The following is a 24,912-nucleotide window of genomic DNA, read 5'->3' as shown; positions in this document are numbered from 1 at the left end:
ACTTCTTGCGAAAACCTCCGCCTGTATGGAAAACCAACAAGTAAAATCAACAACGGATTATTCCACAATACCTACAATCCGCCATAAATATTTATTTCGCAAGTTTTTACTCATGTTCAGAAGTTTAGTGTTGTGTTAGCTTTGTAAATAAGACAGTCATAATGTCCCCCCTATTTGCTTCGTAAAGTTGACAAACACTTTCAACATCTTTATCCTTACTTTGTATAAACGGATAAGTCTTTATCCTCAGTTTGTCCTTGCATCCTTACAGTCTTCAGCTAGGTATGACTTATGACTATTTTTTTTTAAGCCAACAGCTGTAAGGCTCGTGTTTTTTTTCCGGATAGATGTAAAGTGCATAATTTTTAGCTCAGGTGGTTACTTCTTTTATGTACATAAAAAAAAGGAAAAAAACTTATCAAAGACAGTGGGTACAACTGTTCTTACCAAATAAAAAAGAGATGACTCAACAAATACAGAATAAAATATTAAGACATAAATTCGTGTTGGCAAAACCGATATTGAATAACTAGGAAGATACCTACATGTTTGGATTCAGCGATGTATTTGTTTTTGTTCTAAATTTTGCTATGTTCCACCTACCTATAACGTTCTACTTACACCAATGGGCTACAGCTGTTATAGGATGAACCGATTAATCCTATTATACGTATAAGATTACTCGTAATATTAAGTCTCCTTTGAGTCTAGGGCAGTGGTTCTTAACTTTTTTGGACAGGTGCCTTGAAAAGGTTCTCCTTTAAGCACTCTAGAAAAACAAACCCAAAGTTGGTATCTCGGGAACGTTTAGATCCTGGTTGCTGAGAATCACTGCTCTAGGTTGTATTAATGTATTATCCTTATTCTTATTTGTCAACCATAACTTTTTAGGTATACGAGTAAAATAATAGATTTATCTAGCTGCGTTTATGTTTATGCTATGTACCTACGATATAACGTAAATAACAATTTTCTACATTTTACATATTTTCTTAATAAAAAGAAGAAGGAATTATTATACGAATGTTTATACTAAAATATTGATCACTGATCAGCAATATCTTGTACAAGTTACAGTCTCTCTTTTGAGTAGGTAGGTACCTACCTATATTCTTGCAGCCAGACATAGCTGCGCTGCGGTATGTTTGCAGGAATACCTTTCCGAATTCAATGATAAATATCCTTCCTGGAAAACTCATTACTACCCATACAGTTCACTCTGTTAAGGTACAAGTATATAAATACCTAAATTCCGTTTTTCGTTTTAAAAATCCAGAGAGAAGAAAAACTGAGAAAATATTCGGTAAAATATGTCTGGAATGAGAGGAATGTTCCAGGATCAATAGTGCACCGAGCACTAAATAATATATCAATCCCTGTCCCTCAGGCATTATTGATCCCGTTTTGTTTCAAACAAGTCTACTCCCTGAAGAGCTTACATGCCTAAATTCTCTCCTCTCCTTTCTCCATTTACCCAAGTGCTGTATTTTGGGAAAGATTCGTATTTCTAAAGCTGTAAGGTAGAGGAGAGGAGAGTGGTGACTCTTTATTTAACAATTTCCCTTACCTTGTGTTCTCTTTAGTTCCGAGATAAACTACCATTTGGATTTTCAAAAGAAAAGCACGATAGGTGTTGAGTTTCAAGGGGGATCTGATATCTTGGAAAAGAAAAATTAGGAGGGTAACATCATCTTTGTTTCCCTTTCTTTTGAAAGCGAAGTTTAGCGAAGCACTAATAAAATAATTATTGCATTTTTTTCCCTTGAAGTTCCATCACATCTCTGTCTTTCAACCCTAATTGAACTGATACTGCAGAGTGTAGGTACAAATTGCGAGCAAATCGAAGAAGAAATGAATTTTATTTGTGTTAAGCATGAAGGCTTGTCAAAATGTCCTTTCAATATGGACTGTAGCTGTACAAATAAATTTCATTACCTAACTTAGACTCGAACCAGCAACCTACAGATCCGAAGTCCACTACAAAATCAATCGAAAACGATTTACCTATTCGTCAGCAAAAACTGCGAAACAGAGGTAAACAGCAAGCTACTACTTGTAGGGAAATTTAAAGGTTACCTAATACCACCACTTCGTTTTTTACTTTTTCTAGGCTGTAGTGCCTTTTCCCCTTTATTATCCTTCAATAGAATTTTAATTATTAGGTATGTAGGGTCAAGCTTTTTTTTAGTTCAAGTTCAAATTTAAAGCTTGTACACCTTTTTGAACCTTTGCAAGTACTGTAAGGAGAGGTTTATCTTCACACGGAAGTTTTCTGGTTCGACAAAACTTAAAATAAACAAAAGATGATGAATCACAAACGAAATGATAGGATGAAGAGAAGTTCTCCCCACTTCTTCGTTGCAATATAAGAATCTTTGGCACTCTTCAAATACTATCAGTAGTCCAATATACTAACATCTAACACAAGCAAGCGTATTTTGTCAATCGCAGGTATTATATCTGAGAGGTAAATATTTCTTTGTAAATTATTTTTATTTTTTAAATTTATCTAACACTGCCAGAACTTCATTTAAAAAGTTTTAGTTTCGCACTTCTATTTTCTAGTCTAGTGTAATAATTTAGGATAGGTAAGTTTTTTTGTAAAATTGTGTTATAGCCAATTATATCTTCACCTTTTTTATTTGTACCGATGTGAATTGTGTATTCGAAGTGTAAGATTTGTCTGAACTTGGTACTCGACTTTTTCTTCAAATAAATTTTGTCGGTTTTTCAGTATTTTATCATTTTTCCAGTTCCTGATATTTTATTGCTAAAGATTTACACCGGTTTTTATTTATCCTCGGAAAAATTTGTCCAGAAGTTTAGTGAGAAATTGTCCATCAAAATTTGTGGTACTCGTAGTAATCTAACTTTTTATTTACGAGTAGGTAGGTAGCTACCATCAGGTCTATTTTGATTTTTCCTGCGTTATATTGAGATTTTCTCCTTCGAGCAGAGATTTGGAGTTAGTTATAGCCAATTATATCTTCACCTTTTTTATTTGTACCGATGTGAATTGTGTATTCGAAGTGTAAGATTTGTCTGAACTTGGTACTCGGCTTTTTCTTCAAATAAATTTTGTCGGTTTTTCAGTATTTTATCATTTTTCCAGTTCCTGATATTTTATTTCTAAAGATTTACACCGGTTTTTATTTATCTTCGGAAAAATTTGTCTAGAAGTTTAGTGAGAAATTGTCTATCAAAATTTGTGGTACTCGTAGTAACCTAACTTTTTATTTACGAGTAGGTAGGTAGCTACCAGGTCTATTTTGATTTTTCCTGCGTTATATTGAGATTTTCTCCTTCGAGCAGAGGTTTGGAGTTAGTATTATTTTGATATCGGGTACTTTTGACGAATTGATCTTAAAAACGGAAAATTAAAGCTAGACTTCGGAATATGGTAGACTTCGGAAAGGTAAAGAACAAGAACAAGACAGCTTTTCCTATCAACTATCAGCCCAGGGGAATAAGAAATATCAGGGCATTTCAATGCATGGGGTCAAAACTGTTTCGTCCATCTTCTGTTTACTCATGAAATTTTATTCTACTGTGTTAACAAACTCGTCAATCATAAGACTTCGGAATATGGTAGACTTCGGAAAGGTAAAGAACAAGAACAAGACAGCTTTTCCTATCAACTATCAGCCCAGGGGAATAAGAACTATCAGGGCATTTCAATGCATGGGGTCAAAACTGTTTCGTCCATCTTCTGTTTACTCATGAAATTTTATTCTACTGCAGTGTTAACAAACTCGTCAATCATTTGAAATCGGTCTTGAAACTTCGAATCTGTCTTTTGATTTTCGTACGATTCACGAACTGTGCTAAATATTTTCCGTCAATGTTTTTACCAAAAGCCCTTTTCGTACACTTTCCACCATTTTTCGTCCCATCTTCAAATCCCTCACTCATCAGCCTGTACACACTGTACTTCAAACGCTCCTGCTATCGCACTTTACAGCTCTCTGCCTTCATTTACTCTCTCTTCTCACCCTCTTTCGACGGGTTACTGGTTTCAGTGTTTTTTCCTACCTTTTTTTCCAGCATTCCTCTTCCTCCCTTCCCTGGCTGTATTACCCTCCGGACTTCTCTCTTCCCATCTGTCTATCACTGGGAATAACCTCACCCCTTCTCTCCCTCACTTCGCCGCCCTCTAAAAAATTCTCTTCTTTTCTCCCTCATTTTTAACCCACTCCCCTTAGCTCTCCCTTGGTGCGCCCTCTTTATCTACCATCTCCATTTTTCGTTAAACGTTCAATTTCCCAACCTTTTTTTTTCTCCCAAAAAAATGTGTTTAGTAGGTTAAATGTAATGTCTCGTTAGATTACGAGATTTAGGTACCTACTTTCAAGATTAGGTAGATATAGGTGCCTGAAATAGGCATGGGCTTCACATGATTTGGTAGTTACCTGGTACCTACCTATTTCATGTCGTGGTATTCTGTGTAAATACGAGGTAGGACCCACGAGTATAGTATTTGTATTGTGAATCTTGTCACAAAGTTCGTAACCATAAATGAAGGCAGGTATCCACTTTTCTCTAATGCAATAGGAACTTTCCTCTAATGCTATAGGAACTTTCCTCTTTTGCAACCTCGCGTACACTTTTCCTTGCAAACCAAGTTGCGAAAATGCAAGTTAGACCTTGAATATGAACATTATACCTACCTCGGTGGTGTAGTGGTCAAGGCGCTCGCCTGGTAAACAGGAGGGCGTGGGTTCAATCCCAGCCGAGGTATGGAATACCTACCTCGGTGGTGTAGTGGTCAAGGCGCTACCTACCTCGGTGGTGTAGTGGTCAAGGCGCTACCTACCTCGGTGGTGTAGTGGTCAAGGCGCTACCTACGGAGAAACATAGGTAAAGAGAACGAAAGGGTAGATGGAATGAAAAGTAAAAGAACAAGAGCGGACCTGGGGAAATGGAACAAAATTCAAGGGTGGTTAAGGGCCTCGGGGACCTTAAGGGTCCAGCTGGAAAATTGGAAATTCAAATTTCACCTGGATATAATGTAGTTAACATCTACATCGCATGCAGGCTAACTAGAAAAGTAGTACTTAAGGAGTGCTTTTTTAAGTTTCGGAAAATTACAGAAGATAGATATTGTAAATAGTAATAGTCCAGCCTATTTCCAGCGTTCAGCCTAGTCAGCTATCCTAGATTTTTTTTTTCTTTTTTATTGACATAAAGTGGGATCGATCGGTGCATAACAGCGTTACACCCAGAGGTTCCATAATTCTATACATTGAGTGTCAGTATAATTGATTACCCACTCTCACTGTATTTCATTAGTTTGCCTTCGGCATAGCTCACCAGTCATTATGCTAAACTTGTGAGTGAATAAAGAATTACCAATCTTGAAGAACGATTAAAGTTGACAAACACTTTCAACATCTTTATCCTTACTTTGTATAAACGGATAAGTCTTTATCCTCAGTTTGTCCTTGCATCCTTACATCAGCTAGGTATGACGTATGACTATTTTTTTAAGCCAACAGCTGTAAGGCTCGTGTTTTTTTTCCGGATAGATGTAAAGTGCATAATTTTTAGCTCAGGTGGTTACTTCTTTTATGTAGGTACATAAAAAAAAAGGAAAAAAACTTATCAAAGACAGTGCGTACAACTGTTCTTACCAAATAAAAAAGAGATGACTCAACAAATACATAATAAAATATTAAGACATAAATTCGTGTTGGCAAAACCGATATTGAATAACTAGGAAGATACCTACATGTTCAGATTCAGCGATGTATTTGTTTTTGTTCTAAATTTTGCTATGTTCCACCTACCTATATCGTTCTACTTACACCGATGGGCTACAGCTGTTATAGGATGAACCTATTAATCCTATTATACGTATAAGATTACTCGTAATATTAAGTCTCCTTTGAGTCTAGGGCAGTGGTTCTTAACTTTTTTGGACAGGTGCCTTGAAAAGGTTCTCCTATAAGCACCCTAGAAAAACAAACCCAAAGTTGGTATCTCGGGAACGTTTAGATCTTGGTTGCTGAGAATCACTGCTCTAGGTTGTATTAATGTAGTATCCTTATTCTTATTTGTCAACCATAACTTTTTAGGTATACGAGTAAAATAATAGATTTATCTACCTGCCCTTCTGTCCTATTAACAAAGAACTGGGGTGTCACTGTGGTGCCAGAGCAACAGTGCTCAATATTAGCTAAATTTTATAATAATATTACTTATTAATGATTTCATGATCATATTGCCATAACTTTATCAATTCAATTCGTTCATTACATCTCAGACGATTTGTTAGTGGAGATGACAAATTTCCCACTGTAGCAAAGGAAAAAAGATCATAATACCTATGTATATTATTGTTTGAATAATAAAATGTGTAAATTCCGTAGTGTAAGATAGGGCGGTTTTGATCGAAGGGCTAAAAACTTAATATGATTGCATCTTCTCATTGGTAAGTAGGTACTTGTTGCTATCAGAAATTCTATTGTAGGGTCAAGGGCACTTTTATTTTGGAAAGGCTAGTCGAGGTTTAAATACATCTTTCATGACTACTAAAATAGGTTCATTTGTGTCTCTGGAACCGTTGTAACATCGCGAAATCGCTGAAATACGTCAATCCCATTATGTTGATGACTAATTTGTATATTGAGTATGACAAATAGGTATTAGTACGGTCAAATTCAATGTTATTGAGAAACTTCTTCTATATGAACAACTCCCATGATTTCTCAGAAGTCACACTATGAAATAATGAAGGACTGAACCAGACGAGGCTAAGGACTTTACCTAGAAAATTAACATAGTCTTCTTCGGACAACTTTCACTTTTTGTATTCATTGTTTTGTAGGACGATAATAATGTGATTGTGCTATTGAGAATTTACAATGTCTACCGTGTTCCTAATTAGTAGCCATTATGAAATTTGACATGAAATGATTATGTTGAACTGGAAGCATTGCCAACTCAGTGTTCAAGCACACCTTCAAAGTTCACATCAATGGGTGATGTTCTAAATTGAATACAGATGAGAGAGTGGGACCAGTTTACTTCATGTAGGCAGATGCTTAGTCATAGAAAAAAATCATAATCTCCATTTGTTGTTGCATAAAACCTGTTGATATCACCCTATAGAAAAGATAGATATCCCACAAAAGGTCAAATAGAAATAATAGTCGATCTAGAATATTCTATGGAGGTAAGTAGGTACCATTATGTGTACCGGACTCGTACTGTCTCTTTTAAAACAGTAAATCACATTAACCATAAGTACAAAGAGAACTTACTCTGAATATTTACACATTCTATAACACTACAATCATGAAACAGACCAATGCCATGTCATTTAATCAGTGCTTAGAGTAAATAGCTACAAGTATTACTGTGGTATTGGGTATTATTTTCCTTGTCGATACCGATGTGTACCGGACTCGTACTGTCTCTTTTAAAACAGTAAATCACATTAACCATAAGTACAAAGAGAACTTACTCTGAATATTTACACAATCTATAACACTACAATCATGAAACGGACCAATGCCATATCATTTAATCAGTGCTTAGAGTAAATAGCTACAAGTATTACTGTGGTATTGGGTATTATTTTCCTTGTCGATACCTATTTGTATTTATACGTGCTTACCACGCGTACAAGGGAACATTATGACGATTATCAGCAAGTATCCACCTTAGAAAAATAGAATAGATCACAATAATTATCTTGTCTAATATTGTCTGGATGAGACTAAAAAGTCACTTTACCCAATATGGATCCAATTCAAAGAGTGAATCTTCTCCGCAACAATCAAATGGAAAAGTACCCGACTCCTTATTGATCAAAAGTTCACTTTTATTCGGTTACTTTGGTATGACATGTTTTATAACCTTGGGTTAGTCCAAGAAGGTCATCCAGTAAGATAAACCTACCTTTTTTGTCAGCTGAACTAGTAAACCAATGAAACCTCGTGTCATGATTGATCTGAGATAATATATCAGTTACGAAAATCCCTACCGACCCTTTCGGGTCTACAAAGTTCTCAGTTTCGAAAAATCATCACTTTTTATTTGTATTTTTATAGCATCTTCAGTTTCAAACCGAACAGTGATATGGAATTCGTAAAATTAGTGGAGATGCCAAAACACCCCAAGTAAATTTGAATCTAAAATGTTGTGTGAAAATCAGTGGAGATGCCAAAATCTCGCAATATAGTTCTTACGTAAAATTTTATCAGTGGAGATGTTAAATTTCCCAAACAAATGCATTGTCATGATTGATCTGAGATAATATATCAGTTACGAAAATCCCTACCGACCCTTTCGGGTCTACAAAGTTCTCAGTTTCGAAAAATCACCACTTTTTATTTGTATTTTTATAGCATCTTCAGTTTCAAACCGAACAGTGACATGGAATTCGTAAAATTAGTGGAGATGCCAAAACACCCCAAGTAAATTTGAATCTAAAATGTTGTGTGAAAATCAGTGGAGATGCCAAAATCTCGCAATATAGTTCTTACGTAAAATTTTATCAGTGGAGATGTTAAATTTCCCAAACAAATGCATAAGAAGTACCTACCCTCGTATCTATTGTTTCTAGCAATTCAATTTCGCGCTTGCTGAGTTGAGAAGTTTCGAGATTAAAATTGGATTTCATTTCATAATTGCTATTTGTAATGCAGTCGAGTTTAGTTCCTCCTACCAGATCGGTGGAATTGTTGAAATTTTTCCTGTAAGTTGCAAGATAACAGGTGAAAGTTGTGCTAATCGTAACAATCTTTTCAATATCGATCTTTATCACACCGACCTTCGCATTGCAAGCCCCCTAGCTATTAGGATTATATCACAAGCACACTTCTGTTATAGTCTTAATAACACATAATTGTTTCTGTTTCATGTAATTCACGTACCTATATCATACAATTATTAAGTACATAAATATATTCTACTCTATCCATTTCGTTAGGTCCGAGTATTTTACCATTACATTGAACCTATACGCTGGTTTTTCCCAGCACAGTTTCTTTGCCCTTGCTTTATACGTGAAGGATGATCAAATTTATTATATTATTTACATTATGCTCGAAATTCAAACCAGTTCATCTGTCTGGATTCTTTTTTCGTCGCCCTTTATTTGCTGGAGTCCTTTGCACTTATTCTTGGATTATAAATTAGTGGAGATGCCAGAAGATCATATTTAGTGGAGATGCCTAACTAACATTCAAAATAAACAAATCTCTCAAATTTTAACATTATGGAAGTGATGAGCCATGCATACTGAAATCGGCTCAATGTTTTACTTAAGGTTATCCACGTAATGCTTATTGTCATCTGTAGATACCTATCTCATGTTTACTACCATTATCTAATCGAAACCTTCCCTTCAGTCTGATTTGGAACATCCAAGATGTTCTAACGTGAAAATCAGTTGCATGCTTGATCGTGCAGAAAATATTGTAAACTCCAAGGAAATAGATTGAGATCTCAGTTTTTAACGAGTGATTAAACAAATTAGACACCTCTGCTAAAACACGGTATGAGCAGGAACTGATGTATCCTTAAAATTATTAGGTAGATTGGTTGAATCACTTTTACATTTCTCAATATAGGTGTCTACTTTTTCATGAAACTACTAGGCCCGAAAACGAGGCAATTGGGTGAATAGGGAATAGGTACGTAGGTAACTGATCTAAGTAAATAATAATCATTTATGCGTAGATTGATCAATAAGTCAACATGATTTCATATTCAATTAATAACATAGCAGCTAACATGCTTACACATTCATCAGTTGATAATGATAGGCTTTAGACGATGATTTTCAAACCAGCTCGCAAAATGTCTGAGTCAAATACTTTTATAATTGCTTCAGAGTAAATGTGTTTCTGATGTACATTTTGTACGTATCACTAAACGTAACGAACGATTCATCAGCTTGTGTTAATAGCTCGGAGGATACAACTTTGGAAGAAGAAGAAAAACTAAAAATAAAGTAAAATTGGTGCCTACTTCACTCTTCGAGAAGAGCCTTAATTTGTTTTACCTACATAGTAGGTAGGTGCTCGGTTTGTCCAATCTAAAAAAAAAAAAATATACAAATCCAAGAAGAGATTAGAGACGGAGTGTAAAACAAAGTTTTAATCAATTCGAATTGGATTTTATTTAAAGCACATACGTTAAACACTTTAGAATAAATGTCACATCGTGCAAGTTAAAGTCGTGCATGTGTAAGCAAATAATCTGGTCGTGAAGATCTAGAAACATCTCAAGTCTAGACTGATTTAAACAACTAAATAATAGTAGTAGCCTACTGCTGGAGTAAAGGGACTTTTCAGTCCTATGCGAGCAGTATAAATAAGCACTATTATTATTATTATAGTTCCGTGTAACTTTATGGTTCAAACGAAGCATCCGGTTTTTCTGCAGTGGCTGTATTTAGGTGTTTAGGTACATAGTAAGTTTTATACTTGGCAGCGCTTCAGCATATACCGGTTAGCTGTTGTAATCGCCTTTAGAGACTTAAAAACTTTACACAAGTAGATCGCCATAAATAGATCGAGTTCTAGAAAATTTATCATAGAATACATCATTTTATTTAGATGCATATTAAAGGTATACTTATATATGTAAACTAATTTAAACTAAGCCAAGCTTAGGGGGATAGGAGATAGGAATACAGAATCAAACTGACCCACAAGAAGAATACATATTAGAACGGACCTTATTTTTTTTCCTGGAACAGAACTGAAAAGTTCCTTTGCCACTGTAAAACTGTGGTGCCTACTTCACTCTTCGAGAAGAGCCTTAATTTGTTTTACCTACATAGTAGGTAGGTGCTCGGTTTGTCCAATCTAAAAAAAAATATACAAATCCAAGAAGAGATTAGAGACGGAGTGTAAAACAAAGTTTTATTCAATTCGAAGTGGATTTTATTTAAAGCACATACGTTAAACACTTTAGAATAAATGTCACATCGTGCAAGTTAAAGTCGTGCATGTGTAAGCAAATAATCTGGTCGTGAAGATCTAGAAACATCTTAAGTCTAGACTGATTTAAACAACTAATCCTGACTTTAGTCCTGAGGTAAGAACGTGTTACGATGGTTTTTTGCATAACCAGATGACCTTGCTTTTAAAATGGTAGGCAAACCCAAGCTACTAGGCTGAATACATAACACATGGAATTTGGGATGGTGTTGTTGATTGTTGATAACTTGTGTGAAACTTTTACTGATTCAATACTTTACTGGTTTATTACGAAAGGGAACTATGGGTACGTAGCTATAAAAAAAGCGGAGATTTACGATAATATTATGAAAATCCGTGTAGGTAGAGATGTAGATGAAGGTTATATTATTATTCTTTTGTTTCTCAAGAAATACTTGGATTAAATGCGCAAGGAAGTAATTATTTTGCTTCTACAGATTCTTGCAACTAAGGCAGGTATATAGTTGGACAACACTTTTCTTTATGTTAATGTTATACCAACTGCAAGACATCCTGATAAAGTTCCTTGCGGATAAGGAAAAACTTGTATATTTAATTCCTTTTAATTGAGTGCGACTTGGATAGGTATATTTTGCATTGGTAAGTAGCTACTTACATACTATGTACTTGGTGGGTACTCTATAAGTTGTTAATTGTACCTATGGTATAATTATACTAAGTTGTTAAGAGTAGGATACCTATGTTACCTATCCTGGAAGTTCTATACAAAAATTTGCTAATAAACTGGATTTCACTTCTGTTTCAGAACCATGAAAGTGATCGCTTTCGCGTTTGCCTTCGTTCTCGCAGTTAATGCTGCTGAGAAAAATGCTGCCGGTGACAGACCCAAGACCTACAGGAGGTTGATCCCTGCTGATGTTCTCAGAGGTAAGCTAACACAGGGTTAAATCAACTGTCCAACCTCAGGAATGATAACAAAACACTACTTTTTTCCTTGTGTTTTCAGATTTCCCTGGCATGTGCTTTGCTTCCACTAAATGTACCACCGTTGAAGTAGGACAAGCTTGGGAACTGGCTCCATTCTGTGGAAGATCCACTTGTGTCAAGGCTGAGGAAGACAACAGACTGTTGGAACTGGTTGAGGACTGTGGTCCACTGCCAAAGGCTAACCCCAAGTGCAAACTGTCTGAGAAAACCAACAAGACCGCCCCATTCCCCGACTGTTGTCCAACCTTCGAATGTGAACCAGGTGTAAAACTAGAGTACCCCGAGATCCCAGCTGCTCCAGAAGGTGAAGCTAAGAAGCCCGCCGCCAAGTCAGCGCCCAAGCCAAAGGCTAAGGCATAAGTCTTTCGTCGTTCCTTAGGTTAGAGATCTCACCTCACTTCCTTTGTACTGTTCCTCTTCCCAGACTATTTCATTTTCCAACACCACAATGTTCTTTCACAAAGTATCAGTTCTATAGTGTCTTCATGATGACTATGAAACAGTTACATCAAGTTTTTTATCCGTTACAATACACTAAAACAAACTCACTTGTTTTGTACTAAACTAAACGAATCTGTTTTTACTTTCTATCGATTCAAATATCCACAGGACAAACAATAAGGAGCCATGTCAACTTGAATCTTTTTGGCCAGTGAGACAATCTATTTATTCAACTTGACCTTGGTCTTGGTCAACGGACTTATAGTAACCTACGATGATGGTTTCGAATCCCCGTCTCAACAGTACAATAAATTAAAAAAAAATGCTATCCATAAGATTAATAAATACAGAGTTAGAACATGTTCTGAAGGCTTCACAGCCAGTTGCCTGGTTGTCTAAGGTCACGGTTCCATTGGATAAGACCAGATAGATAAAATGTATTGGTGGACCAACCTCAGTGGTGCAGTGGTTAACGCGTTGGACTTTGGATCTGGATTCTAGAGGTCGAGTCCAAGTCATAAAATTTATATAGGTGTAATAATTGAGGAACGATATTATTTTGTTAAAAGCATTTAAGTATGCTTAACACAAAACAAAAATTCCTAAAATGCATTGACGGTCTGCCGGAAATTTGGGTTGTCTAAAACGACACAGCATAAATTCAGACAAAATGTTGTAAAAATAATAAATAAAATCTTCTTGTTAGCTTATTAGGGTGGATCTCACCAATATTTTTTCAGTCCCTGGCAGGCCTGGTAAGCTAACAGCCCGCTAGGTTCCATTTGATTTGTATAGGCTTAACAGAGCTGTTAAAGCTAACAGGCTGTTAGGGGCTCAAAGTAGGTTGGTAAAACCCACCGTTAGTCCGTAAAACCGGGCAAATAAATAAAATCTTCTTGTTAGCTTATTAGGGTGGATCTCACCAATATTTTTTCAGTCCCTGGCAGGCCTGGTAAGCTAACAGCCCGTTAGGTTCCATTTGATTTGTATAGGCTTAACAGAGCTGTTAAGCTAACAGGCTGTTAGGGGCTCAAAGTAGGTTGGTAAAACCCACCGTTAGTCCGTAAAACCGGGCATAAAAATTTACCTTGTTTCTCGACTTTGGCTTTGCCGATGGGCAGGACGAAATCTTTGGACAGAGCCTCATCTCCCATCGGATATTGAACTCCGTACAAGAGTTCATTCTCTAGGAACACAACGGGATCGGGATCGCGGATGGCAGCTTTCAGAAGACCCTTGGCATCCTCGGAATTGTACGGAGATACAACCTGTGTGGGACAGAAAAGGGAAATTTTACCTCTTGTAAAATTCCATTAACTTTTCGGCAGAAAAAAAGAGAAAATTTCTTCTCAATTTATTTATGTAGACTCTTTATTGGTTACAATTCAATGTACACAACACAAATGGGGAAAAAATACAAAGGGTGAGATTATTGCCCGGGGCAATCTCTACCATTTGACCCTCTTATCCTCTGTAATATCACTTGATAATTTTTGCGAAGTGCGAAATCCTACGTGCAAAGTTATTTTTGGAATAACCCCTCCGATTTCTTCTTCCTAGTCTAAAGTCCAACAATACCATGGAGGACTGGGTCGCATTGACCTAGCACGCGCATAGCGACCGGTGCCAGCATGGTAGGTAATTGGGAGCTGGATTATTGCGATATATGTATTTGGAAAAATCCTACAATGCTGCAGGGAGCACCAAAGTTGTGATATAGTAACACAAAGAAAAGACATTTATTTATTTATTTTTAAATGGGAAGTACTGTGCCTCTTCTTGTCCATCTGATAGAGGATATACTACAGGACGGGCATACTAAGACACCGACTACACGAGTCTAATGTAGCAGTACTTTATAGCTACGAAACAATACGGTTGCTAATTCTGTACATTAACAGTGGGTTTCACCAACTTACTTTTTTGTCCCTTTAGGAAAATGACCTAATGGCTAATTCCTTTGCATTTGTAAACAACAACTTTTTAGTCCCTGACAGCCTGTTAGCTTAACAGCCTTGTTAAGCCTACAGAAATCAAATGGAAGATAACAGGCTAGACTGTTAGCTTACCAGGCCTTCTAAGGGCTGGAAAAAGTTACTACAGGACGGGCATACTAAGACACCGACTACACGAGTCTAATGTAGCAGTACTTTATAGCTACGAAACAATACGGTTGCTAATTCAGTACATTAACAGTGGGTTTCACCAACTTACTTTTTTGTCCCTTTAGAAAAATGGCCTAATGGCTAATTCCTTTGCATTTGTAAACAACAACTTTTTAGTCCCTAACAGCCTGTTAGCTTAAAAGCCTTGTTAAGCCTACAGAAATCAAATGGAAGATAACAGGCTAGACTGTTAGCTTACCAGGCCTTCTAAGGGCTGAAAAAAGGTTGGTGAAATCCACCCTAATAACTGTAATAAGTTAACAAGAAAAACCCTAAGAGAAATATCAAAGAATGTACTGACCTTAAGACCAGGGCATTGAGTGAACCAGGCACCAAAACACTGAGAATGTTGAGCAGCTACGCCAGAGGCGGCCCCATTGGGACCTCGGAACACAATGGGCACATTTACCTGGAAGAAGACGTTTTGAGTTACACTAATGGTTTGGTGAAGCCTAGTTAGTTTGGTGGGTATCGCGTCTGCCTTGTAAGCGCTACGCGGGTTCGATTCCCGCCTGGGACGGATTTTATCCTAAACAGAAAAGGTTCGTTCTCGGAAGGGCTGGCTTTCCCCTGTCCTGTCTTCGTTTCCCTTATAAAATGTATTGGTGGACCAACCTCAGTGGTGCAGTGGTTAACGCGTTGGACTTTGGATCTGGATTCTAGAGGTCGAGTCCAAGTCAAGTCATAAAATTTATCCACGCGTACAAGGGAACATTATGACGATTATCAGCAAGTATCCACCTTAGAAAAATAGAATAGATCACAATAATTATCTTGTCTAATACTGTCTGGATGAGACTAAAATGTCTCTTTACCCAGACATCGCATGCAGGCTAACTAGAAAAGTAGTACTTAAGGAGTGCTTTTTTAAGTTTCGGAAAATTACAGAAGATAGATATTGTAAATAACAAATTTATGTCCAGCCTATTTCCAGCGTTCAGCCTAGTCAGCTATCCTAGATTTTTTTTTCTTTTTTAGTGACATAAAGTGGGATCGATCGGTGCATAACAGCCTTACACCCAGAGGTTCCATAATTCTATACATATGATAGTCAGTATAATTGATTACCCACTCTCACTGTATTTCATTAGGTTGCCTTCGGCATAGCTCACCAGTCATTATGCTAAACTTGTGAGTGAATAAAGAATTACCAATCTTGAAGAACGATAAAAAAAAAACAGAGCATCTGTAATATTTGTGCAATTCTGGCGTGAGCGAAACCCCTTCTGTCCTATTAACAAAGAACTGGGGTGTCACTGTGGTGCCAGAGCAACAGTGCTCAATATTAGCTAAATTTTATAATAATATTAATAATGATTTCATGATCATATTGCCATAACTTTATCAATTCAATTCGTCCATTACATCTCAGACGATTTGTTAGTGGAGATGACAAATTTCCCACTGTAGCAAAGGAAAAAAGATCATAATATGTATATTATTGTTTGAATAATAAAATGTGTAAATTCCGTAGTGTAAGATAGGGCGGTTTTGATCGAAGGGCTAAAAACTTATGACTGCATCTTCTCATTGGTAAGTAGGTACTTGTTGCTATCAGTAATTCTATTGTAGGGTCAAGGGCAACTTTTATTTTGGAAAGGCTAGTCGAGGTTTAAATACATCTTTCATGACTACTAAAATAGGTTCATTTGTGTCTCTGGAACCGTTGTAACATCGCGAAATCGCTGAAATACGTCAATCCCATTATGTTGATGACTAATTTGTATATTGAGTATGACAAATAGGTATTAGTACGGTCAAATTCAATGTTATTGAGAAACTTCTTCTATATGAACAACTCCCATGATTTCTCAGAAGTCACACTATGAAATAATGAAGGACTGAACCAGACGAGGCTAAGGACTTTACCTAGAAAATTAACATAGTCTTCTTCGGACAACTTTCACTTTTTGTATTCATTGTTTTGTAGGACGATAATAATGTGATTGTGCTATTGAGAATTTACAATGTCTACCGTGTTCCTAATTAGTAGCCATTATGAAATTTGACATGAAATGATTATGTTGAACTGGAAGCATTGCCAACTCAGTGTTCAAGCACACCTTCAAAGTTCACATCAATGGGTGATGTTCTAAATTGAATACAGATGAGAGAGTGGGACCAGTTTACTTCATGTAGGCAGATGCTTAGTCATAGAAAAAAATCATAATCTCCATTTGTTGTTGCATAAAACCTGTTGATATCACCCTATAGAAAAGATAGATATCCCACAAAAGGTCAAATAGAAATAATAGTCGATCTAGAATATTCTATGGAGGTAAGTAGGTACCATTATGTGTAGCGGACTCGTACTGTCTCTTTTAAAACAGTAAATCACATTAACCATAAGTACAAAGAGAACTTACTCTGAATATTTACACAATCTATAACTTAAAATTTTACGAGCCACTTAGTGAAGCTCTTTTTGCTAGACAAGTATTAACACAAGTAGGTATTGAATAACTTTTGAACCATAGACGTAAAAACAAGGATACCTATAAATTTTGGTTAATACACACTATGGAATCCAAGTGAAATTTGGGACCAATGTAACCACATGCATATGGACTTATGTAAGGTAGGTACCTACTATGAATTCTTTAGTATGATATTCTGTGAATAGAACTAAAAATCTAATCAAGAGTAACCCCAGCCTTGAAGTGAAAACATACCATCAGGTTTAAAAATAAAAACTTACATTTTGTGCAGCTAAACATTTTGTAGTGCTGATAGAACGCTTCCCGACAAATTCCAGAGTTTTCTGAAAAATCAAAAACATCAAATTATCATAATTATGTTTCATGTTAAAAAAATGACCTACTGGTCCAATGTACCAACATTAGTAAATATAAATGCAGTTTCTTTGATTTTTGTCACAACTTTGGTGCTCACTGCAGCATTGTAGGATTTTCCCAATATCTCAATAATCCTAAAATCCAATGTTTACCTATCATGCTGGTACCGATCTGTGTGGTTCCTTGGTAATCTGTGTGGTTCCATTTTCCTCATATGTCCAAACCATCTCAGTCTTTGTCTTTCTATGCGTTTATTTAGACTTTCTTCTCCTACGGTTGTTCCAATCACCTCGTTTCTTATTCTGTCTCGTCTTGTTTTCCCTAGGATGCTTCTTAGAAATTTCATCTCAGTAGCTTGTATTCGGCTTGCGTCTCTCTTTTTCATTGTCCAGGTTTCGCTTCTGTATGTTAGAATCGGGATGAAGTATGTTTTGTAGATTGCTTTGTTACACTTCCTTGGCACGTGTTTCTTCCAGATGATATTTTTGATGGCTGAGTAGAAGTTCCCTGCGATTTGGATGCGGTTTGTTATCTCTTCATCGATTTTGTGAGAGTATGCTACCTAGTTATTTGAATTTACCGGTTGTTTTTAGTTGTTTACCGTGCATTTCTATATTGTTTCTATTTGTATCATTTTCTCTACTAAGAATGAGGATTTCGCTTTTCTCTTCGCTGAATATCAATCCATATTTTTGAGCCACTTGTACCCAGGTATTGATTTGAATTTGGACTTCTTGGGCTGTATCTCCCCAGATGCAGATAATCATCTGCAAACAGCGTTATCTTCATGTTTTTCTCCCCTACTGTGGTGGCTACTTCTTGTTGTATTTCATTATCATTATGAACAGTAGCGGGGACAACACTCCCCCTTGTCTGAGTCCGGAGTCTATCTGGAAGCTGTTTGTTATCCCAACTGGAGTTTTAACTTTGCTGGTTATACCTAGGTACATAGATTTTATTCTTCTGGTACCGATTGCATGTGAACTTTTTACACCTAGATTTCTTGGCATGTGATCATATTTTAACAGGTTTCTAATAGTGACAGTAAAAGCTCAAAAGACACTTCTTAGAAAGCAGTAAAATATACTTTCAGCAACCCCACGATGTATACCTGCCCACTGATATGAATATTGACTTCTGTAAGGGTACAGATACTTATAAAATGTCCAAAACATGACCAACATGAAGACAACATTGGGTTGTAGACCTGGGGTTTAGGTTGTATAATTCTATAGTACAAAAGTGCAGTGATACAAAAAGACAATGTGTGGATAATGTGGATATGGATATCCTTGTAATTCGTATAGAAGGCAAGAGGGCTTGGTACAGAAAAAACATGAACTTGAAACATGAGACTAGAAGTAGTCTATGGAGTGAAATATATGACCTGAATAATAGAAAAAAATCAAAGATAAGTTGGGTGAAAAACAAACCTTTAGCAGCATTTTTCCTTGGTTGAATGTGGCTGGGATCTATTGCAGCTCTGGAAGAGATTATCTTCTGTCCCAAATAGGTCGTTCTTCGGTAGGTCGTAGGTCGGGTTAACCTTTTGATTTTAAGGTTATTTCTTTATGATTAAATGATGATAAAAATATGAATTTTCCTGATATCAGAGTGATAACTAGAACCCTCCCTTGCCCTTGCACAAAAATCCCACTTCCAACTATGGGAATTATTTTTTCCTCAAGATTTTCAGGAATGTCCCTTTTTGAAATTTTTGATGTCCTTGAAAAGGATGTACGCTGTACGGTAATTCACATTCGTACGGTAAAGCAAAGGTGAAAGGATTTTTCTCGTGAACTCGAAGCTTGGGTCTACGTTTTTTTTTTCAAGTGGATCTTAACTCTCTTAAGGTTTCTCCACCTGTCCACACATACGGCACATACCTACCTACCTAGTCGATCGACCGTCAATCGACATTGATTGATGTCGACACCATCCACACTGCCTTGACAAAATATAAATTCACATCGTCGATCGATGTCGACGGCCGGTGTTTGGACACACCTTTACGTTGTGTCTGCATGTATAGTAGATCAACCATCGATCGACAGTCGACTGTAAAAAAATCATCTTTTGTACTTTTTTTTTGACTGGAATACAAAAATGGAGATGTCCTAATTCCCAAGCCTAAATAATCCCAGGCATTCCCAGGCCTAAATATCCCTTTTCTGATTCGGAAAAAAAATCCCTTTTTGAGGCAACACTGCACAGAGGTATGTAAAATTTCAGCTCTGTGCATGTGACTCTGTGCTCAATGAGAGCGCCAACATTTGAAATTTTCGTCAAAATTTCTTATCTGAGTTCTGAGTGCCTGGGGTTGGTACATCGATGCAGATTGGCTGGATGCTTATCATTTTATTCATTTTCTGCACCTAAGTAACTTGATTGTACACTCTTTTTTATTTCATTTTTACTACTCTTCTACTTCAAAGACTTTTAAGAGTGTCTAAATTGCAAAAAGTAATTTTTAGTGTGCTGTGTTTGTTCAAATGTATGAAATCAGTGTCAGAACATTGCAGGTATTGTACCAGGAAAGTGACAAGAAATGAAAAGAGATAAGATGAAGCAAGCTGATATTAAACCTAGGAGTTAATACCTAATACAGTGGAAACTTAGTTCCTGTGTACAAGTAAGAGAGAAATCTCTGTTAAGTATGAAATCCTTGCTTTTGGTTCCTTATTATGACAATATTTGATTTTTTTCTAATTTTCCTGATTATTTTTGCTTTTGTTTTTAACAAAATGAATTCTGAAAGAGGAGAAAAGACCAACATGGAATTCAAAAGACTGCAAGTGAGGTATTTTATTCCATTCTTCTTGGCTACATTTTCTGACTGGATACAAGGACCGTATGTTTATAAAGTTTACAAGGATTATGGCTATGATGAGAAGAACATTGCTTTGTTATACATTGCTGGATTTGCATCCAGTATGATATTTGGTATTGTTGTAGGTTCTATTGCAGACAAGTTTGGTAGAAAACTCATTTGTATATCATATGGCATTGTTTATACTTTGTGTTGCTTGACAAAGTTCAGCTCTGATTTTTACATATTGCTTTATGGTCGACTGTTTGGCGGAATAGCCACATCAATTTTATTTTCTGGGTTTGAATCATGGTATGTAAATGAACATTTAAACTATTACTTGTTTCCTGTAGAATGGCTTAATCTTACCTTTGCAAGAGCTACATTTGGGAGTGGGTTATTTGCTATTGTTTCTGGTTTCACAGCCCATTTTTTTGCAGATATTTTAAATTTAGGTCCTATAGCCCCATTTGCAGTTGCAATACCATTTCTGCTAGGTTCAACATTATTCATTTATTTTTGTTGGGAAGAACATTATGACCCTAAAACAGCAAAGTCATCACTTCTACCAAACTCAATGTTTTCTTCTCTAAAATTCTTGTTCACTAACCCATGTCTCTTAACATTAGGTATTGTTCAGTCTATTTATGAAGGTATAATGTACACTTTTATTTTTGTATGGACTCCTGTGCTGGAGGTGTTATCACCACCTTTAGGTCTTGTATTCTCTTGCTTCATGATATCTATAATGATTGGTTCTAAAATTTATTCTATTTTAATTTTGAAATATTTTAAACCAGAGACTATGCTCACTTTAACTGTGTATTTAGCTACTTTTTCAATAACAGTCAGTACTGTTTTAACCTCCTCTTTATTTGACAGCAGGCGAGTTTTATCCACAAATTTATGTTTTGTAGCATTTTTAATTTATGAAATATCAGTTGGTATGTATTGTCCTGTAACAGGTTACCTGAGGGGCAGAATCATTCCAGAAAAAGCAAGAGCTACAATAACTAATTGGTTGAGAGTTCCAACTAATTTCATTACATGCTTTACACTTATTTTTATAAAAAATGAAGATGCTGAGGGTGGTAAGCTTATAGCTATTCATTCTGTATTTGTAGTCTGTACTGCATGCTTATTGGTTGCACTTTTAGCATCCTGTGTCTTCAAAAGACTTTACTTGTCTAGAAAATATAGCTGTGAGTCTGAAAAAGACTTACAAATGAGTCAAAAAGATGAGTCATTTATAACATAGTTAATTGATCTTTGTGCCAAATAACAGCTCTCAAAATACATATACCTATTCAGCATCAAAAGTGCTTTGTATAGTAAGTAATAAGAATAAGTAAGTACCTATGTACTGAATATACTCATTATGAATTTTATAAATTTATATGCTAAAATAATTGTAATAATAAACAATCAAGTGATTTTTAGATTCTTTTGAAATAATGTTGTTCCCTTAAGGAAAAGTTTCCCTTTTCCCTTCATTATGAAAGCTAGGGAAAAAAAGAGAACCAAATTTTCTGCAAGCATGTATGCCACATCAGAATAAAGTTGGCTGGGATATCTTGTTGGTTTATTCTTACACTACAGATCATGGACATGTGTCTCGGTTTTAGGTATAGGGTCCTTTTAATTCTAATTGAGAAGTGAGTAGGGTACAAAGTCTACATTCCACACATGATTTCATTCAATTTAATCTGTAACAGTATCAAGTCTGTAACAGTACAATGCAGTTATCTTGTTGCCCTAGCTGGGGTCATTGCTTTGGGCTGACATTTGATTTTGACAAGATATATCCTCCCTGTTTAAAGTCCCCCAGCCAGACCCAGGATACACAAGGTATATTCTATTCTAGTTCACATAGTCATGTTACTACGACCTTTTTTCCATAGATTTTCCTGTCATTCCTCTACAAGGAGAGAGCTCAATGTCCCATATTATGTTCCTGTTCAATACTTCCATATTTATGGGTTAGACCATGATGAATACCTAGGATACTGGGATACAAGGGTGGTATTTAGTTATATGAGGGTATCCATGTTCTATGTTGTTTCAGAAGTAAAATGCTGTGTTGGGGCCTGAGAAGTGAAAAAACATGTAAATCATGTATAAAGCTAATACTTACTGTTCCTGCTGACATGTAAAAAGTTTTGGCAGCAGAGTTAATAATGTGATCGATTGCTTGCATAGAGAAATTGAATGTCATGAATTCACACACTGGTCGGAGCCCAGCCTAGAAATAAAAACAAAACAAAGATATGAGCATATTGTATTAATTTATTTAATTGGTACCTTTAGTTAAAAGAAGGTGCTTGCTTATATTCTACAATAAAAGTTAAAATAATAATATAAAAAAACATTATTTCTCAAAGTTAATCTTCCTTAGATGGCTTAGGTAATGTAATCAGAAGGTCAGAGGTTTGAATCCCAATTAAGACATAAAATTATTTGAAAATTTTGATTATATCTGTCATGGAATCCCTCATTCTTACCATGGCAGCACCAACAGCAATACCAGCAAATCCTATCTCTGTGATAGGAGTATCTAGAACTCTCTTGTCTCCATACTTCTTCCACAATCCTCTGGACACTTTGTAGGCTCCATCATACAAGGCAACTTCTTCTCCCAAGAGAAATACTTTTTCATCTCTAGCCATTTCTTCGTCCAATGCTGAATTTAAAGCATCTCGGACAGTCATCTGAAAATGGAGAAAAACCAATGTTTAATCCCTTGATTTTAAAATTTTACGAGCCACTTAGTGAAGCTCTTTTTGCTAGACAAGTATTAACACAAGTAGGTATTGAATAACTTTTGAACCATAGACGTAAAAACAAGGATACCTATAAATTTTGGTTAATACACACTATGGAATCCAAGTGAAATTTGGGACCAATGTAACCACATGCATATGGACTTATGTAAGGTAGGTACCTACTATGAATACTTTAGTATGATATTCTGTGAATAGAACTAAAAATCTAATCAAGAGTAACCCCAGCCTTGAAGTGAAAACATACCAATAAAAACTTACATTTTGAGCAGCTAAACATTTTGTAGTGCTGATAGAACGCTTCCCGACAAATTCCAAAGTTTTCTGAAAAATCAAAAACATCAAATTATCATAATTATGTTTCATGTTAAAAAATGACCTACTGGTCCAATGTACCAATATGTCTCAAAAGTCCTTACAAACCCATTAGACCTATTAATTTAAATCATAACCCATATGTGTCTGATTTTTCTGGATTCTAAAAGTACTTGTGACTTACTCCTGTATTCCAAACTAAGTTAATTTTCCGAAATTCCGATAGTAAAGCTTTTATTTAAGAAGTGTCAAGATGTCCTAATCATACCTAACAAAATTACATTTTATAATTGACATTTTTTTTTTTTATAGATACGTGTATATATATTTTTTTCAATTTAAAGTAAGTCTACAAGAGTATGTCTCAAAAGTCCTTACAAACCCATTAGACCTATTAATTTAAATCATAACCCATATGTGTCTGATTTTTCTGGATTCTAAAAGTAGTTGTGACTTACTCCTGTATTCCAAACTAAGTTAATTTTCCGAAATTCCGATAGTACAGCTTTTTTTTTAATTTAAGAAGTGTCAAAATGTCCAAATCATACCTAACAAAATTACATTTTATAATTGACATTTTTTTTTATAGATACGTGTATATATATTTTTTCAATTCAAAGTAAGTCTACAAGAGACTATGCTTTTACTGTCCCTCCAATATATCTCAGATTTTCATTTTACTGTACAGGTGTCCCACCATATATTATTACTATGTATTTATATATGACATTGAACCATTGAATCATTGTTTACATGCCAATGTTTGTTTCCTTTTATACTCATATATTGTTTATTTAAGGACATTTCATTAGGCTGAGTCTAGCTGTTGCCAAATTTGTATATTTTTAAGTAATTATTGTCATTCATACAGTCAGTGTAAAACTGTCTTTCGTTTTCTTATTTAGGTAAGTAATTTCGGACAAATGTTTCGTAAAAGATATTAGCAATATGTTATTTGTTGTTTATTTTACAAAGTTACCGAACATTGTTAAATTCATGTTAAAAATATGTTTTGTTGTCAAGACCTGAAGAGATTCTTTTTTTTATTATTATTATTTTACTACCTATTTTTCTATTTCATACATTAAATTATTCAGTCATATAAAATTTACTTCTCATCTTTTTATTTTCCATTTTATCTTCTTATAGGTACCTACCAATAAACGTGGAACCTGCAATTTAGTTATCTCTCTACCTACCTATTTAGGTAGGTATATAGGTACTAGGTTTTGTTGTCTGTTTCAATAGCACAGACCAAACGGTACCTACACGTTAGAAATAGCGAAAAATTGATGAGAATTCTGAAAACACAGCCATGGAATTTATCAATCAAATCAAATGATGGTATCTTTGTGGTAAAGCAGAGAGCTTTCTCACAACTTTGTGGGTATCACAGTATATTACAAGTCTTTCAATTACTCAATCATTTGTCATTTTGAGAGCTTATTGCTAAAATTTACGTTAGAATCTTTATCATGCAGGATATGTTCGATTCTTTTGCTCTATGAGAAGTAAGTTTTAGTTCAGAAGTTGAATGGAGACGCAAGATTGTACAAAAAATTAAAACCGTACGCCGTTATTATTTTTTTGTAACATACCTAGGTAAATATAAAAAAAAAAGGTTATCTAGCTACAAATACTTTACAAAAATATAGTTAGATGCAGCATCAAAATAACAGATATAAACAACACTAACAGTGTAGC

The 24,912-nt window shown here is 35.5% G+C and overlaps 2 protein-coding genes and 1 long non-coding RNA gene across 3 annotated transcripts; 1 reads left to right on the top strand and 2 right to left on the bottom strand.

The window, feature by feature from the left end:
• Window positions 1-2,349: 2,349 nt before the first annotated feature.
• On the top strand, window positions 2,350-12,472 carry LOC103507240. Its single transcript, XM_008471693.3, has 3 exons — window positions 2,350-2,467; window positions 11,722-11,843; window positions 11,923-12,472. The coding sequence occupies exons 2-3, from the start codon at window positions 11,726-11,728 to the stop codon at window positions 12,261-12,263; spliced, it is 459 nt and encodes a 152-aa protein (XP_008469915.1). The 5' UTR covers window positions 2,350-2,467; window positions 11,722-11,725; the 3' UTR covers window positions 12,264-12,472.
• Window positions 12,473-13,366: 894 nt separating this feature from the next.
• Window positions 13,367-23,210, bottom strand: LOC103507242 (pyruvate dehydrogenase E1 component subunit beta, mitochondrial; the record flags this gene model as incomplete). Its single annotated transcript, XM_026822165.1, is given in 5 exon segments — window positions 13,367-13,612; window positions 14,811-14,918; window positions 22,248-22,355; window positions 22,615-22,821; window positions 23,155-23,210. Coding segments are annotated over 5 exon segments (725 nt in total), but the record flags the coding sequence as incomplete, so codon positions are not given.
• On the bottom strand, window positions 17,209-19,151 carry LOC113466609. The gene is made up of 2 exons (XR_003390956.1): window positions 18,738-19,151; window positions 17,209-17,270 (listed from the first exon to the last, which is right to left on the bottom strand). It is a non-coding gene; the product is annotated as an uncharacterized LOC113466609 (long non-coding RNA).
• Window positions 23,211-24,912: the final 1,702 nt, after the last annotated feature.

Source organism: Diaphorina citri, unplaced genomic scaffold (genome assembly GCF_000475195.1).
Source record: "Diaphorina citri unplaced genomic scaffold, Diaci psyllid genome assembly version 1.1 scaffold300, whole genome shotgun sequence".
NCBI lineage: Eukaryota > Metazoa > Arthropoda > Insecta > Hemiptera > Psyllidae > Diaphorina > Diaphorina citri.
This window is presented reverse-complemented; position numbering and strand designations above follow the sequence as displayed.

Bases quoted from the DNA above. Each gene is read 5' to 3' on its own strand.
- LOC103507240 (XM_008471693.3), top strand. From the start codon at position 11,726: ATGAAAGTGATCGCTTTCGCGTTTGCCTTCGTTCTCGCAGTTAATGCT. The intron at 11,844-11,922 runs GTAAGCTAACAC...TTGTGTTTTCAG, and splicing joins CCCTGCTGATGTTCTCAGAG to ATTTCCCTGGCATGTGCTTT.